Source organism: Scardinius erythrophthalmus (assembly GCF_964197995.2).
Source record: "Scardinius erythrophthalmus genome assembly, chromosome: 3".
NCBI lineage: Eukaryota > Metazoa > Chordata > Actinopteri > Cypriniformes > Leuciscidae > Scardinius > Scardinius erythrophthalmus.
Window position 1 is genome coordinate 11,843,491 of NC_138223.1, and position 15,370 is coordinate 11,858,860.

Below are 15,370 nucleotides of genomic sequence, written 5' to 3' on the forward strand. Positions count from 1 at the left end.
CTAAGAATGAATAAAGCAGCACAACCATTAACAACACTAATAATGTTTCTTGAGCACCAAATCAGCATATTAGAGTGATTTCTGAAGCATCATGTGACACTGAAGATTGGAGTAATGATGCTGAAAATTTCGCTTTAAAACTGTAAAATTACATTTTTAAATATATTAAAATAGAAAAATATGTAAAAATATTGCACAATATTTATCGTTTTTGAAACACCTTTCATATGCATCAAAAATCTTACTGACCCCAAACTTTTGAATGGTAGTGCCTCCTGACATACCACGACACATTTAGGTCCTCCATGGACGGTTCCACTTATTATGTAGCAAAAGTAGACGAGTTTGCAGTACTGACTGTAAAAGTAGATAAAAGAAAATACTACCAATATTTACTTTAATTTTAGAACAAAGGAGTTTTATTTAAATATTCAAGTGAGCATCATGAAAAGTAGGAGAAACTATTACTTACATGCCTTTTTAAATGAACACAGTCATGAATCAAACACCTTGTTCATGCCAGCAATTAAAGCAGTCACGCTTGGGCTGAAAGCACAATGGCACTTCGCAAGTCGCACACATGATTGGAGTTTTCTGGCGGCAGAGCCTGCACTTACGTCTACCAGTAGTACTGTCCGACATGAAGTACTTGGGATTGTGGGATCCTTCAGTAACTGATGATTCATGAGAAGCTGAGGAAGTCGCAGGAGAAGACGAGGAGGAAGGAGCTGGTGCAGAGCCAGACCTGTCCTCATCATCATCCATTTCAGTTAGCTCTAAAACAAGCTTCTCTATGAATGCCTTTCGCGTCAGTGCTTTTTGTTTTTTTATCTTTGCCACCAGTTCAAACAAAATGAACGCATTCTCCACGGTGATGTCCAAAAGGTGATAAAAAATACATTGATACCACTTTTTTGGTTTATGTAGCACTCTGTAATGCCCAGTAACGAAACTGGATGGATCCATTGTCCCCACGTTCCTGGGTGGAGAGAAAAAAAGCTACTGTTTTAAACTCAAAAGATAACCATTTCTGTGAATAAATGCATATGCACAATAAAACAACACAAACGACCGTTAACACAAACCTAGTTGAGCAAACTCTGAGTTTCAGAGTAGGTAAAGTAGACAAAACCAAACAAATTCAAGCCGGTTTAGGTTCACAACTCTCACTATAAACATTCTGTGTTTATGTCTTATGAGAGAGTCAGCACAATTCACTTTTCTACAAAAGATTAAGAGATCAGTATGACAAATATCATGAATTTAAACGCATTTACAAAGCATAAAAAAAGCTTGAGAAGGTAGCTGAAAGAGTATATTAAATAATAATACTCTACTATTGGAAGTGAATCAACTGAGTATATTTAATTTATTTAGAATTACAAAGAGCTTAAAAAGGAAAAAAAATACATTCAGCGGTTTAAGCTTTAAGATTGTATTTATATGCATGTATTTATATTAATTGAAATTAAAAGTTGGATATTAATTGTCAAAATATAATTGCCTATTTGTGATTATGCATTAAAGATATAATATATAAAATAAATATAATAAATAATGAGGAAATTTCTTTCATTCTGAACTGCTTTCATTTGCAGATGTGTCACTTCGCTCACTGCTGATTTGCCCAGGTTAAGTTTGCGATCTCCGACCCAGAATAAAACCTGCTCTGGAGCAGTTCAGCTGTGTAGAGTTTGCTTAAACTAAACTTACCTGGGTAGCTTCTGACACTGACTTCAAGAAATAGGCAAAGGAACATCACTGAAATTCTACTAACCTGTTGTAGTCCAACACCGCAGCTGGAATGGGGACCTGCACAAGGGTCTGATATGTGTCACCCTTCACCTTCCTCTGCACAGTATCACCTTCATAGGCTTTATGGATGGTGGAGCACATCTGCACTTCCTTTGAGTCTTTCCACTGAACAAACAGCAGCTCGCCATCCCTAATCCAACGCATGGTGCCGCGCGGAGCGTTCCGTCTCAGTCTGTTCACAGATTTTTTTGGGAAACCTTTCCTGGTCGGCAAAACAGGGCCACAAGCCCAGACCTTTTTACCTAGAAGGTTCCTGAAGAGTGTGGGGCTGGTGTAAAATTTGTCTACGAACAGTTTGTACCCAGAGCCCAACATATTTTCATCCACCAATGCCATTACGGACTCATAACTCAAGCCCTCGCTCTGTGAAGAACATGACTTCCCCTCGTAAATAAAGAAGTCCCATGTATAGCCAGAGGTGCAGTCTGTCAGTGCAAAGAGTTTGTATCCTCTATCTGCAGATTGGGTTTCGATGCGTCGTTTGAGTCCAGTTCTAGGCTGTGCTGCTACTATTCTTTCATCAATGGTGATGTTCTGAAAGGGATGAAAAAATGTCTTGCAAGCCTCTCTAATGACTTGATACAGATGGATAATTTTACCCAACCGTTCATAGGCCACTGTTCCCTTCTTCGAGTCATTTTTCTCATCTTCCTTGGTATTACTGAAATGAAGAGCATTGGCGATTGTCACAAATTTTTGATAAGACATGACTTGTGCAGGAAAGGATGGACTGAAGTGCTGTGATTCATTCCAATATTCTGTCAGCAAAGAGCACTTCACAAGATATGTATAAATGACCAGGGCTATGTACGACTTCAAATCTTTCAGAGAAATGTCGAGCCAGCGATCACGCACATCTTTGCACTTGGTCCCATAGTCGTTTGTGTGCCCTACAATAGATTGCATCATTGTCCTTGGAAACAACAGTTGAAAAAACTGCAGAGGACTTTTAAACCCATTTGGTAAAGTCTGTGGCCCAGGTTCTTGGAGAGGAGTGAATTTCAGCTGAAGCGGTTCAACATCTGCTTCATCTGAGCTGTGCCACCTTTCTGTTGATACAGCAGAGAAACCATCACTCTCCATGCCATCCCTATCAACAGTAGATGATGTGAAGGACAGACGGGGTCTCTTTCTCTGCTGTAGGTTTTCCTCTAAATCACAGTCCTCCTCTGCTGTGTAAATGTCACATGAAGGCCTATTATATGATACAAGAAGAAATACAACAGGATTAGCTGTTGATTGATTTACGTAAATTGATTATTGTAAATAGATTTTTGCATTTGATTTATCTGCTTAGACCAATGCATAAAAAAATCACTCTCTGACAGCCGGTATAGAAAAGCAGATAAAAAATCTGTTGCATTGATGGCACGATGCAAATGTTCATGTCAGTCTGAAAAGATGCATTAACAGCCATTCAGTCAAAATAACATTTTAATCACACCAAATAGTAATCTTTTAATAGGCCTTTAAGACTTGTTTATATATAATAACACAACATTTTTATTTATTTATCATTTAGTCAACTATGTCTTACTCTGTAGAGTAAAGGGATTGTTCCTCTTCACAAGACTAGGATTGAACCGCATGCTTCATATGGCTTTGTTTAATAATGCCTTCATGACATTTTTAGATATTTTTTTTTATTTTTGGTTACCTGGACTTTAAATGGAGGGACTGGAACCTCTCAGGTAATAAAAATATATGAAATTGTGTTCTGAATATAAAGCTTTATGGGTTTGGAATGACATGAGGGTGAGTAGCCTAAATTCTGATGACATATCAAAAACTAATCCCATTAGGAATTATGGCAGAAGGCCCAGTGTGGCATGCTGTTTCTGCAGTTTTTGTTGTTGTTGAAAACATGCTCTAGTCTATAGCTATTATGACTATGGCTTTTATGACTATAGAAATTGGATTATTTACTATGGATCTACAATGTTTCATACAGTACAGTTGCTGTTACTATATCAAAGCAATATCAACTTTTTGTAAAGGATGTCCATACAATTAGATGTATTTGCATCAATCATAATATTTACCCCACATCATAAAATCGATAAAATACATTTAAAAAATATATAAAGAAAATGTGTAGAAAAACTCACCGATCTAAAACAGAGTCAAGGCCATCCATAAACATTTCCTCTGCTGTGCTGTCCACCAGGGGCGTAGCAGCCATTATAAAAGTGGGGGGGACAAAAGCTGTATGTGACCATAGGACGTGACCCAAAGGTGATGTTCATTTTCCTGGCTCAAAACGAGGCGGAGGTGGTAAAATCCTAATAATGTTTAATAATAAGATAATTAAATGTGTATTTTTTTGTAGATCATCATATACCCTAATGTGTTTCCCACATTATTTTTGTTGGTGGAGCTTGGTACCTCTAGGGGGGTCCGGGGGCATGCCCCCCCGGAAGAAAATTTTGTACATTTTAAAGATAAATTCATTAATCTGGTGCACTTTGAGTCACCCGAATCCACTGTTAAAAATAAATAATCCACCCGCAAACCGCCCGATGATATTCTCTGATTTAGATATCTGCATCTGATCATCACATTACAATTATTCAAATTCTGGTATCAAATTATTCAAATTATGGTAACATATCACACTGAAGTAGGCTGATTTAAAATGAACATTTATTTAAAATAAAAGTTCTTCTTTTGGCAAAATTACATTTCCTTATAGCCTAAACAGAGGCTTTACTCCCTTCAAACTTAAATTGTCAATGTTTCATTACATCACTGTTTGAAAACACAATTTTTTTTGTACCTTTTATAAAGGCATTTTCCCCCTAATTTTATGCTCCATCTTTCATTTTAAATTCTTAAATTTGATCAATATATTCAATTAAAATAATAAGACACTAGGCTGTTACCAATCAAATTAAATAATTTACATTGAAAAAATATAACTGTATTAAATTAGATTATTTTAAATATTTTTGAATATACAAATAAGGATTGTTGAAAAGAATGATACTTTATGAAACTAAACCGCCAGTAGGAGGCGGCAGGCGACCGTCTTAATGAGCGAGTCATTGAGTCATTCATTCAAACGATTCGTTCAAACGGCTGATTTATTCAGAATGAGGCAGTTTATGAATGGGTAATTGAATCTTTGACTCAACCGATTTGTTCAAAACGCTGAATCATTCAGTAATGCAACGAGTGTTGCTGTGAGATGCGCGTTCTGCTGTGATCTTTGTTTGGGACTATTTTCGCTGATGAAACAGAGCAAAAACAGTCATTGCGACTAAAATGTAAGTGAGTACATTTTTGAGTACATCAAGTAAAATTATTGTAAGTTAATTTTAACTGTTTGTTTATTGAACTGTTATGAAACCAGTCACGGTTTCAATCTTGATGGCATTCAGGAAAACAGCTGGTCGTGTGTAGCCTAGCTATATATTGTTTCTTAACTAGGCTATATTGTTTCTAAAATGTTATAACTTCACGAGCCTCGACAGCGCACATTAGGCCTGTATTATTATCAACTATAGGCTATCAATCGCCACTTACATCAAATGAAATAAAACAGAATCATCCATTCCTCCACACGCATCCATCCATCCATCCACACACGTTTTCGGTGATTGCCTGGTTATTTTTTATTTTTATATTAAAAATTGTTTTAATCAGGGCATTTGTCCGAAAAAAAAAAAAAAATGCGGGGGACAGAATCACCGGTTTCTAAAAGTGAGGGGGACGTGTCCCCCCCGGTTGCTACGCCCCTGCTGTCCACACTGTCCCGGTCACAAATATCAGTGTCTTCATCACTACTTTCTGAACTGTCCTCCACACTCTTCTCAGTACTTTTCTTTGGATCCATCTGAGAGCACTGAAGATCAATCCTTATGGATGTTTGCTGCTGAATAATCAGTGGCCAGTGTATGTGTTAGGTAAACAAACAAACAAACCACAAGGCATTAATGTCTATTCACTGCATAGTTGGCATTGTTGACTACAGACAAACTCAAGCCCCAGTCTGTCAGTGTCTTAAACGAACGCTTACAGTAAAGCTTTACCTTAAAGCCTGTATGTAATCTAAAAGCACCACAAAAAAAACAAAAAAAAAAAACAATACACAACCGTTTCGAATATCAGACATAAAACTGACATAACTCACGTGCTAGGGTAAGAGGGATATCAGCAACAACGGTGTTCATTTGTTCTCCGCGCGAGAGTTTCAGGAAGCCGCGTGATGAGTGAAAGGAAGTATTTCCCGCGAATGGGTAAAGCCGGTGTATGACAGGTACATTCCAAGACGTAAGCTCCGCCCATTTGCTCTGCAGTGAGCAGCCTCTCAAACATTGGTCATTCATTTCACTTAATCATTTCACAAATACTTTTTTTTTTTTTTGAAAACGTATAATAAAATGTTTCCCATTTGACTGCATTTATGCCTATTATGTGATACAATTATTTCCTTCATGTTCATGTTGTAACAAATACTAGCTACTTAAAGACAGAGTTTAGGCATTCAATGTCAAATATACTTTAATAAGCTAATAAGACATGTATACAATATAAATTCATGTCACATTTACACTTAATATTGTAACATCTTCCTGGTTAAATAAACATTACATAAAATAGAGAAACCAAATACAATTCTATTTTGTATTTTACAACAACTATGTAATTAAATTTATATTAATTAAAACCAAGTATAAATCTCAAGTTAGTTTAAGCATTTTTACATTTATTTCCAGAATAAAAACTAAAGGCTTTTTTTTTTGCATGTCAAAGTAAATAAATTAATCTTATTAATTTAGCTATATATTTTCATAAATGCCCTATTGTTTTCATATTGAGAAATGCAAGTTTTACTTAAGGCTTTGTATTTGGGATTTCATATTGAATTTCATATGATTACAGAATATTTTACATTAAATGGGCCAACGTCACATGCTCTGTTTTGAAGTAGTATTATTTGTAACAACATGAGCATGAAGGAAATAATACGATCACATACAATCAAATGGGAAACACTTTACAACCTGTTACACATATATTAATATAGTCTTAAAATAAAAAATAGTTGTCTTGTTGTAGCATATATCATTGAATTAACAATAAAACTATTGTTTTTGTATCCTTTAACATTAACAATGATTAATAGGCTGGATTGCTTATTTTACATCATTATATCTTATGCATGTATAACCAGAAAAGTGACTGTATTAAAAGTATTGTTGTTAAAAATTGTAGATATTGATCCGATCCAAATCCATGTGGAAATAGGGAACCATCATATTTATCGCAACTGCTGGCCATGCGGTTCTGCTGTTGTTTTTCAGTCAGTTAACAATATTATACATAAAACATACATAAAATGTAGATAATTTAATACGATTCAAAACATATTTATTCCAGTTTACAATTCTTGTACAATAACGACCCTTAACATGGTAACATTCACTGAAGCCATAAATCAAAAGTCTTGTTTTTTATGCCAATCATTGAAACAGTCCCTTTCAGGCTGAAAGCACATCATCACAAGAGTTGTCTGGTTGCAGAGCCTGCACTTCTTTCTACCCGTGTTGTCTGATGTGATGTTCCTTGGCTTGTGGAAAGAAGAGGGAACCACTGAGGAGGAACTGCTAAAGAGGAAGCTGAGGAAACTGGTGCTGAATCCTAAGGACTGATCTCTGTAAGCTCTAAAATAAGGGCCTCCAAGAATGCCTTTCGGGTCATAGGCTTCATGTTCTTTCTCTTAGCCATTAGTTCCTGCATGATGAATGCATTCTCTACAATGATGTCCAAAAAGTGATAAAAAACACATTGATACCACTTCTTCGGTTTACGTAGAGCTCTGTAATGTCCAGTAATGCAATTAGATAGATCCACTGCCTCCATGTTCCTATGTGGAAATATAAAATGCATATTTCAAACTTTAAACCGTTAAATAGAGTAAATTATGGAAGCTTATTTCTCACAATTGCAAGTTTATACATTTTAATAAGAAAAAGAAGAAGAAGAAATTTTACTTACTTCTTGTAGTCCAACACCGCAGCTGGAATGGGGACCTGCACATGGGTCGGTTGAGCGTCACCCTTCACCTTCCTCTGCACAGTATCACCTTCATAGGCTTTATGGATGGTGGAGCACATCTGCACTTCCTTTGAGTCTTTCCACTCGACAAACAGCAGCTCGTCATCCCTAATCCAACGCATGGTGCCGCGCGGAGCGTTCCTTGACAGTCGGTTCACAGTTGTTTTTGGGAAACCTGCCCTGTTTGCCCATACAGGGCCACAAGCCCAGACCTTTTTACACAAGAGGTCACTGAAGAGTGTGGGGCTGGTGTAAAATTTGTCAACGAACAGTTTGTACCCAGAGCCCAACATATTTTCATCCACCAATGCCATTACGGACTCATAACTCAAGCCCTCGCTCTGTGAAGAACATGACTTCCCCTCGTAAATAAAGAAGTCCCACGTATAGCCAGAGGTGCAGTCTGTCAGTGCAAAGAGTTTGTACCCCATGTTTGGAGATTCGTTTTTCATGCATCGCTTGAGTCCAGTGCTAGCCTGCGATGTCACCATTCTTTCAACAATGGTGATGCTCTGAAAAGGATGAAAAAACGTCTTGCAAGCCTCTCTAATGACTTGATACAGGGGTTGAATTTTACCCAGCCGTTCAAAGGCTGCTGTTCCCCTCCTAAAGCGGTTCTTCTCGTCCTCCCTGCTGTCGCTTAAATGAAGAGCTTTAGAGATTGACCGAAATTTCTGGTAAGACATGACTTTTGCAGGAAAGGACAGACTGAAGTGCTGGGAAACACTCCAATAGTCAGTCAGCGAAGAGCACTTGAACATACCCATGTAAATGACCAGAGCCATGTACGACTTCAAGTCCTTTTGACAAATATTTTCCCACACCTTGCCCTTTCTCTCTTGGCACTTGGCTCCATAGTCATTTGTGTTCCCTACAATGGTCTGCAACATTGTTTTTGAAAACAACAGTTGAAAAAACTGCAAAGGACTGCTGCACCAACTCGGTAAAAACTTTGGCCCAGGTTCTTGGAGAGGAGTGAATTTCAGCTGAAGTGGTTCAACATCTGCTTCATCTGAGCTGTGCCACCTTTCTGTTGATACAGCAGAGAAACCATCCTTTTCACTCTCCCTGCCACCTCCATCAGCATTGGAAGACAGACGGGGTCTCTTTCTCTGCTGTAGGCTGTCCTCTGAATCACAGTCCTCCTCTGGGGGGTAAATGTCACATGAAGGCCTATTGCATGACACAAGAAAAAAAAAAAAAAAGGAATTAGCAATGTACTTCACAACTCTGTTGACTAAAGGCCAGTTCACACCAACACAAATATTTGGTTTGATTTTTGTATTCAATTTGACTTTTCAGACCAATGTGCAAAAACTCGAAGAAAGGATGAATGACCATGCAAATTCTGACTTCAGAAATGAAGAGCTTTTTGATTAAATCGAGTGAGTTCTGCCTCTCCATTGACAGCTACTTAACTACCACTTTGACGCTTCAAAAAGTTCATCAAAACAATCACTTTATATGGTGAACAGATTCAATTTAGGCTTTTATTCACATATAAACTTTAATTAGCAAACAAACAAAAGCTCAACCAAACCTGCTTGATGCGCGAGAACAAACCTTGATTGGTTGGAAAGATTGGTTCTTGCAGAAGCTGTTGTAGCTTTTGTTGAAATCTTATAGGCTAACGGCTAACGCCAGCTTGGAGCAGATGGCCAATTGTCACGAAGTATGCAAATACTGACAGGCCCGCTGGCAGTGTAAAATGCATGGGCGCGACAATTGCGTCAGAATCTCTTACTTCATGCTGCCATCGTGGAAGCTGCATCGGAGGACTAGCAACCTTTTCTCCAAGCATCCGATGGCTTCACTTTTCCAGATTTGTGCGGGGACCCTCAACCCGCCCGACAACCATGAGTTCTGCATCGCCTGCCTGGGCCTCGCCCACGCCGAGGCAGCCTTCAAAACGGACTCCATTTCCGTTCATTGTGCCGACCTGCCGGTACGCACTTTGAGAGCCAGAAGGGAACTGGCTCGAGCGACAACGGGGACAAGGCCCACTAGCGAGCCGCTGGTGGGCCCTCCCCCCGCCTGGAAGCGATGATGACGACAAGACCTGGGGCCGTCGTCACCACGGTCGCCTGTCCTTTATATGGATGCGAGCTTTCACCCCTCTTCCTCTTCTTCACTGGGCATGGACCTCAGCCTGCCGTACAAGCCGTGCAGATTCACGGTCCACCTGGCTGACAAGGCCTACGCATCTGCAGGCGAAGCAGCATCTGCTCTTCAATCCATGGCTATACTGCAGGTGTTCGAGGTATGTTGAACATTCGCCAGTTCCTGCCTCCTCCTTCCCTGAACTTTGCTACATTGGTGCCGAAATCGGGGAGGAAGGATTCTGTCTCATCCTTCCGTCTCCATCGACACATCCCGCTGCCTCCTTACCAGAACTAGGAACTTTGCTACAGGATTATTTACTATGAATATACAATTTTCCATCAACCCCCCACACTTACAACAATTACTGTTATGATAGCAAAGCACATTTGAAATAAGTAAAAAAAAAAAAAAGTGCTAAAATATATTAAAAACTATCAAGAAAATGTGTAGAAAAACTCACCGATCTAAAACAGAGTCAAGGCCATCCATAAACATTTCCTCTGCTGTGCTGTCCACACTGCCGGCCACACTGTCCCCGTCACAACTATCTTCATCACTACTTCCTGAACTGTCCTTCACATCCTTCTTAGTACTTTTCTTTGGAGCCAGCGGAGAGTACTGAAGATCAATCCGTGGGGATTTTTGCTGCTGAATATTAGGGAAGCAAACTGATTCAGTGGCTAGAAATAGTATCCAGCTGCAGAGCCAGCAGTTTCAGACCAGCAGCCACACAATGGAAATGAGGGGCGGGGCTTATATACTTAATAGAGTAGATTTACCCATACATGTAATTTTCTTTTACAAAATATGAGCTATTTTCACATGGATTTTAACCAGATCGATATCTGCAATATTTAACAACAATACTTTAAAATAAAGTCACTTTTTATGTTAATACATGGCATGCATAAGATATGAACAATGAGCTATATTTTTTAAGGTAGTGCAACACTATTAACTGTATAAGCTGCACCCCTCACTTCCGTTCTGGTGTCCCTGGAGAAAAAATAATATGCGAAGTATATTTGCAGTCAGGTCCTTGGGTCTCCCGAAACACAATGACGCTACATTATGGTTAATGACGCAAACTTTGTGTTCATTTCACTTCAATGTGATTTCATGACATTTAATGAAAATCTGCTTTGAACAGTAGTAACAATAAAAAAAGAAAGAAAAAAAGTTATTTTTCATTTAGTAAATGTTTTTCATTAAATAAAACGATGTTCTTGGTACAATTTATGGTTGAATTTCAGTTTTTTGTAATGTCTATTCAATGTATACATGAATAAAACTATAAAAAAAAAGAAAGAAAAAAAGAAATACATTTATAGTCTGTAAAGACCTTTTTTATAGTTTTATTGTTACTGCTAAATATTATGATTTTCAAGTTTTGAAGGATTTTATACACATTAAAGGGTCATGAAACCCCCCCTCTTTCAGCTCAATTCTAGCTCACAATCTTTTTGAAAAATGCAACTTAATTGGGCGTGGATGGCTGTGAGAAGCTGGCAAAGTTAAAGTTTAATGAAATACACTATACCTTATTTTTGTCCTTTCAAAAGTAACTGAATGCCCTGCTACATATATTAGCCTACAGTAATCGTAATTGCATTTAAAACATATTCATGTACATGTATAATAATAATGTCATTATAAAATATGTATTTGTTTATACACACGCTTTAAATGCATATTTCAAAATAATTAATTTTCCGCTTAAAAAAAAAAAACACCGTTCCATACATAGCCTAGATCTAACTTACCCTGAACCCCCATAATAAAGATGGACAGTCACTGACAGAAATTTGCACGAATTAAGCATACGTTCCGTACAATTGAGGTATTATCGAAGTATCTAAATTTTAACAACGAGTGCGTATTTAACAAAAGGCAAGTAAAACGGTCAGGGTTACATTACACACATTCTTTGACATCTATCTTTATGAGGACATTCATTGACACAATGAAATCTCTAACCGCTTAACGTTACCCTAACTTTACCCATCACAACTAAGTGCCTAACCCGAACCCTGACCCTAAGCCTAACTTAATTATAACCTTATCCCTAAAACCAAGTCATGACCCTCAAAAAGACCTTTAAAGGGGTCTCAGAAAGTGAGGACCGGCCAAAATGTCCTCTGTATTCTCTTTGTCCTCACTCTAATGGTCTAAAACTCAAACTGGTCCTCACAAAGATAGTCATACAAGCACACACACACACACACACACACACACACACACACACCTCTGAAGGGATAGAAAAGTCCACGGGACTTGGTACCGCATCACTCGCAAGTCGCAACCTGCATTTGTGAACAAGGCCGAAGTCCACCATTCTCCAGTTCTCGAAGCTCTCTCGAGAAAAATGCTTGCTACACACACACAGTTTAGATGAGTCCGTGGTTGATGGCCAACCGACCGCCCGCAGCCAGAGTCTAGCCCTGGCAGCATCGCGGGGAAAGATATGCAACGCACTGGAACCTTTGCACCACGAAAACAAACACTTGCGTCCCATGATTGCCTCTCTCATTTACTACGCAATATTACCAATATTACATACATGTCAGTCATTGGAAAGGTCCAAGTGGTGTCATGAATAATTAAGAGACAGCGTCTTCTCATTGGATAAGAAAACAGACACCGATGAGTCATCAAAGTACTCTACTATGGAAAGCGAACGGGGCCAATTCTCTTTAAACGAAACGCGTGAAATTTGACAGTGTAGTAAAATACCGTAGACTGTAAAAAGTAAAATACATGAAGACTGTTTTTTATAGGCTTTAGACAGACAGATTGAGAGTGACTCTTGAAGGACCAGCAACACATCCTCTTCTACCACTATTTGAAGAACTCATCTTTCAGAATCTGACAATAAGTTTTGGGAGTTCATTTTTAGTCCATCTCTGCAAAACAGACTTCAGGGTAGGAGATCAACTAAAAATAAACTCCCAAAACTTATTAGAACGTATTCTGGAAGATGAGTTCTTCAAATAGTGGTGGAAGAGGATGTGGTAGGCCTACTGGTCCTTCAAGAGTCACTCTCAATATGTCTGTCTATAAAGCATATATATATATAAAACAGTCTTCATGTATTTTACTACACTTCACATTACGAGGGGGTACATTTTAGGATTCTTTACCTAACCCAAGTCTCCGAGACCCTGACACCTTGCACTTCTGGAGACTCCAGGTAGGTTGCAGTTCTGGAGAACGGTGGCGCTGGAGACTAAAGGGTTCCTGATGGTTTCACACTTAATTCTTCATTCTTTTAAAGTTAACGTGTCTTTTCTTCTCCACCTGTTTGTCTGACCCTGCTGACCTAATGAGTATTTCACTGTCCAATGGTCACGCCTTAACTGCAATTTCTAGTACTGCATTCTTCTCATGGGCATTTCCAAATTTGTGACTTTTCAGTCCGAGTTAAATCTCTTTTTTGGCTTATTTTATCTGTTAAAGAAAAAGTGCCTAATTATTATGCACACCTGAAAATAAGGCGTTTTTCATTTCCAGCCTTCATGAACAATGATATATCACTTATAAATGATTAAATACAAATTGTGTGATTCACAAAGTGAAAATTAATTTTAAGAAGTTTGTTTCTATCCAGTTGGCTATTGGCTTTTACCGATAAAACGGACACTTTACTCGTGTTCTGATAGTTTAACCTGCTAACTTATTTGACTTATTTTAATGTGCTTACACAACAGCTCTGACAAAAACAATATGATAATAAAAGGTTTTGGGTTGAACACCAAATTACAAAAACATTACTATGTGAAAGTGAATAAAGTTATGTGTGTGTGTTTTCAGTTATAAATATATGCTGTGTAAGTTATATACTTTTGAAAATGATAACTTAAAACAAACATTTAATAACCCATATAGATAAACTATAAAAAGGTGTACTTGTGGTAAATGTGCAAGGATGCCCACAGAACGCGAGGAGGAGCTTCTTCGAAGAACCAGCATTGAACTGTTCCTGACGGACGAAGCAGTCACTTGTGAACTGTGCAGAACAGATGGTTAAGGTCGAACTAACTGCTGTGGTGTTTCTGAATAAATAAACATTAGCCACTGACTGTTCTCTTATATTATGTTGTCCTGACGGTGGGCAGTGCTCGGGGTGGTGACTGAGAAGTTCTGACATCACAAAATACGGAAGTCACAACGGCTCGTGAAAAGGCACAGCTACTTTGTGCAGGCTGTGTGTGCATTTGTTTGTGGATTGAGTGTTTTGAAACGTATATGGTAGTTTTATAGCCCCTAGACATCTGTTATCATGACAAAAGCCAGGAAATTTCAGTTTTTGTCAATATGTGACCTTTAAAAGAGCACAGGCTGTAAGACAGAAACTCCAACATCATGTCCGGTTTCGTAACCATGGCAAATTCACTTAAAACAGAACTTTTTAAAATCTTAAGTCAAATGTTAAGATGGGATGTTTCTGTAATACAGCCCCAACGTAGCCTATATCATACAAGTCCCACGAACAAATGGGCACACAAGGTATTTCACGTTTGAACAGCAAACACTTCAACAAACAAACATGCTTACAAGTTTTGATGAAGAGGCGCCAGACTGTCTGACCAAAGTGGGAACCGCTCCATTTTTCAGGAGTAGCCTTTGTGTATAGCCAGCGTTGTATTCTCCCATGTTTAGGAAGCTGTCCTTCGTAAAATGCGCAGCACACAAGCGAACCTTTGGGCTGCAGCGCTCAGGAACAGTGTTATAAATAAATTGTAACCATTGATTCCTAATTTCATCCGTCTTCGGAAGGCCAAACAAATGGGTTTTGTTTTCGCATCGGAACTCACAGCGTCCCCACGACATGATGAAAACACTCCAATTCACGGACTGACTTGAAGCCTGGCAATGTGCCACTGCCAAGTCTCCTTTCTGCGCATGCATTTGGGTCCTATCAAGCTGTGACGTATACGTTTGCGGAAGTCATATCTTTTTTTTTTTTTTTTATTCTTACAGTTGTTGAACATCAACAGAAAGGCAATCATAACTAAAAGATATACATGTAAGGACCGAGATTACGAGAGAGAGAGAGAGAGAGAGAGAGAGAGAGAGAGAGAGAGAGAGAGAGAGAGAGAGAGAGAGAGAGAGAGAGAGAGAGAGAGAGAGAGAGAGAGAGAGAGAGAGAGAGAGAGAGAGAAGGGGAGTAGGAGGCTGTATATTATAAAACCAAAATCATCCAACAAATAATAATACTTTGCTTTGGGACTTTTCATCCCTATACTGTATATATATAGTAGTCAACATTCGATCGATATAGAATGTGTATATATATATATATATATCTTATCTTATATATATATATATATCTTTCTTTAAAAAACATTAATCTCTGTGGATTTTATCTTTTAGGTATTATCATTGAATATTT

The 15,370-nt window shown here is 38.3% G+C and overlaps 2 protein-coding genes across 5 annotated transcripts; both read right to left on the reverse strand.

Annotated features, from left to right (window-relative positions):
• Window positions 1-501: 501 nt before the first annotated feature.
• LOC308688928 (piggyBac transposable element-derived protein 4-like) lies at window positions 502-3,997 on the reverse strand (the record flags this gene model as incomplete). The annotated part of the gene is made up of 3 exons (XM_081362364.1): window positions 502-979; window positions 1,778-3,010; window positions 3,924-3,997. 3 exons carry the CDS (start codon window positions 3,995-3,997, stop codon window positions 502-504), a joined length of 1,785 nt encoding a protein of 594 aa, XP_081218490.1.
• A 3,155-nt stretch (window positions 3,998-7,152) lies between these two features.
• On the reverse strand, window positions 7,153-14,876 carry LOC308688968 (piggyBac transposable element-derived protein 4-like). Of its 4 annotated transcripts, none has more exons than XM_081362437.1 (4): window positions 14,533-14,876; window positions 10,439-10,626; window positions 7,816-9,048; window positions 7,153-7,684 (listed from the first exon to the last, which is right to left on the reverse strand). In XM_081362437.1, exons 1-4 carry the CDS (start codon window positions 14,806-14,808, stop codon window positions 7,459-7,461), a joined length of 1,923 nt encoding a protein of 640 aa, XP_081218563.1. In that variant the 5' UTR covers window positions 14,809-14,876; the 3' UTR covers window positions 7,153-7,458. The 4 variants fall into 4 exon arrangements, with proteins under 4 accessions (XP_081218563.1, XP_081218564.1, XP_081218566.1 ...); XM_081362438.1 differs by lacking the exon at window positions 14,533-14,876 and adding an exon at window positions 12,224-12,491 and having other exon boundaries at window positions 10,439-10,623; XM_081362440.1 differs by lacking the exon at window positions 14,533-14,876 and adding an exon at window positions 12,224-12,491.
• Between the last annotated feature and the right edge of the window lie 494 nt (window positions 14,877-15,370).

What these genes read in the sequence shown, in the direction of transcription:
- LOC308688968 (XM_081362437.1), bottom strand. Translation starts at nt 14,808, where the DNA reads ATGTCGTGGGGACGCTGTGAGTTCCGATGCGAAAACAAAACCCATTTG. An exon ending in GCGCCTCTTCATCAAAACTT is followed by an intron (nt 10,627 to 14,532) that starts GTAAGCATGTTT and finishes CCTAATATTCAG; the next exon opens with CAGCAAAAATCCCCACGGAT. An exon ending in GCGGTGTTGGACTACAAGAA is followed by an intron (nt 7,685 to 7,815) that starts GTAAGTAAAATT and finishes ATTTCCACATAG; the next exon opens with GAACATGGAGGCAGTGGATC.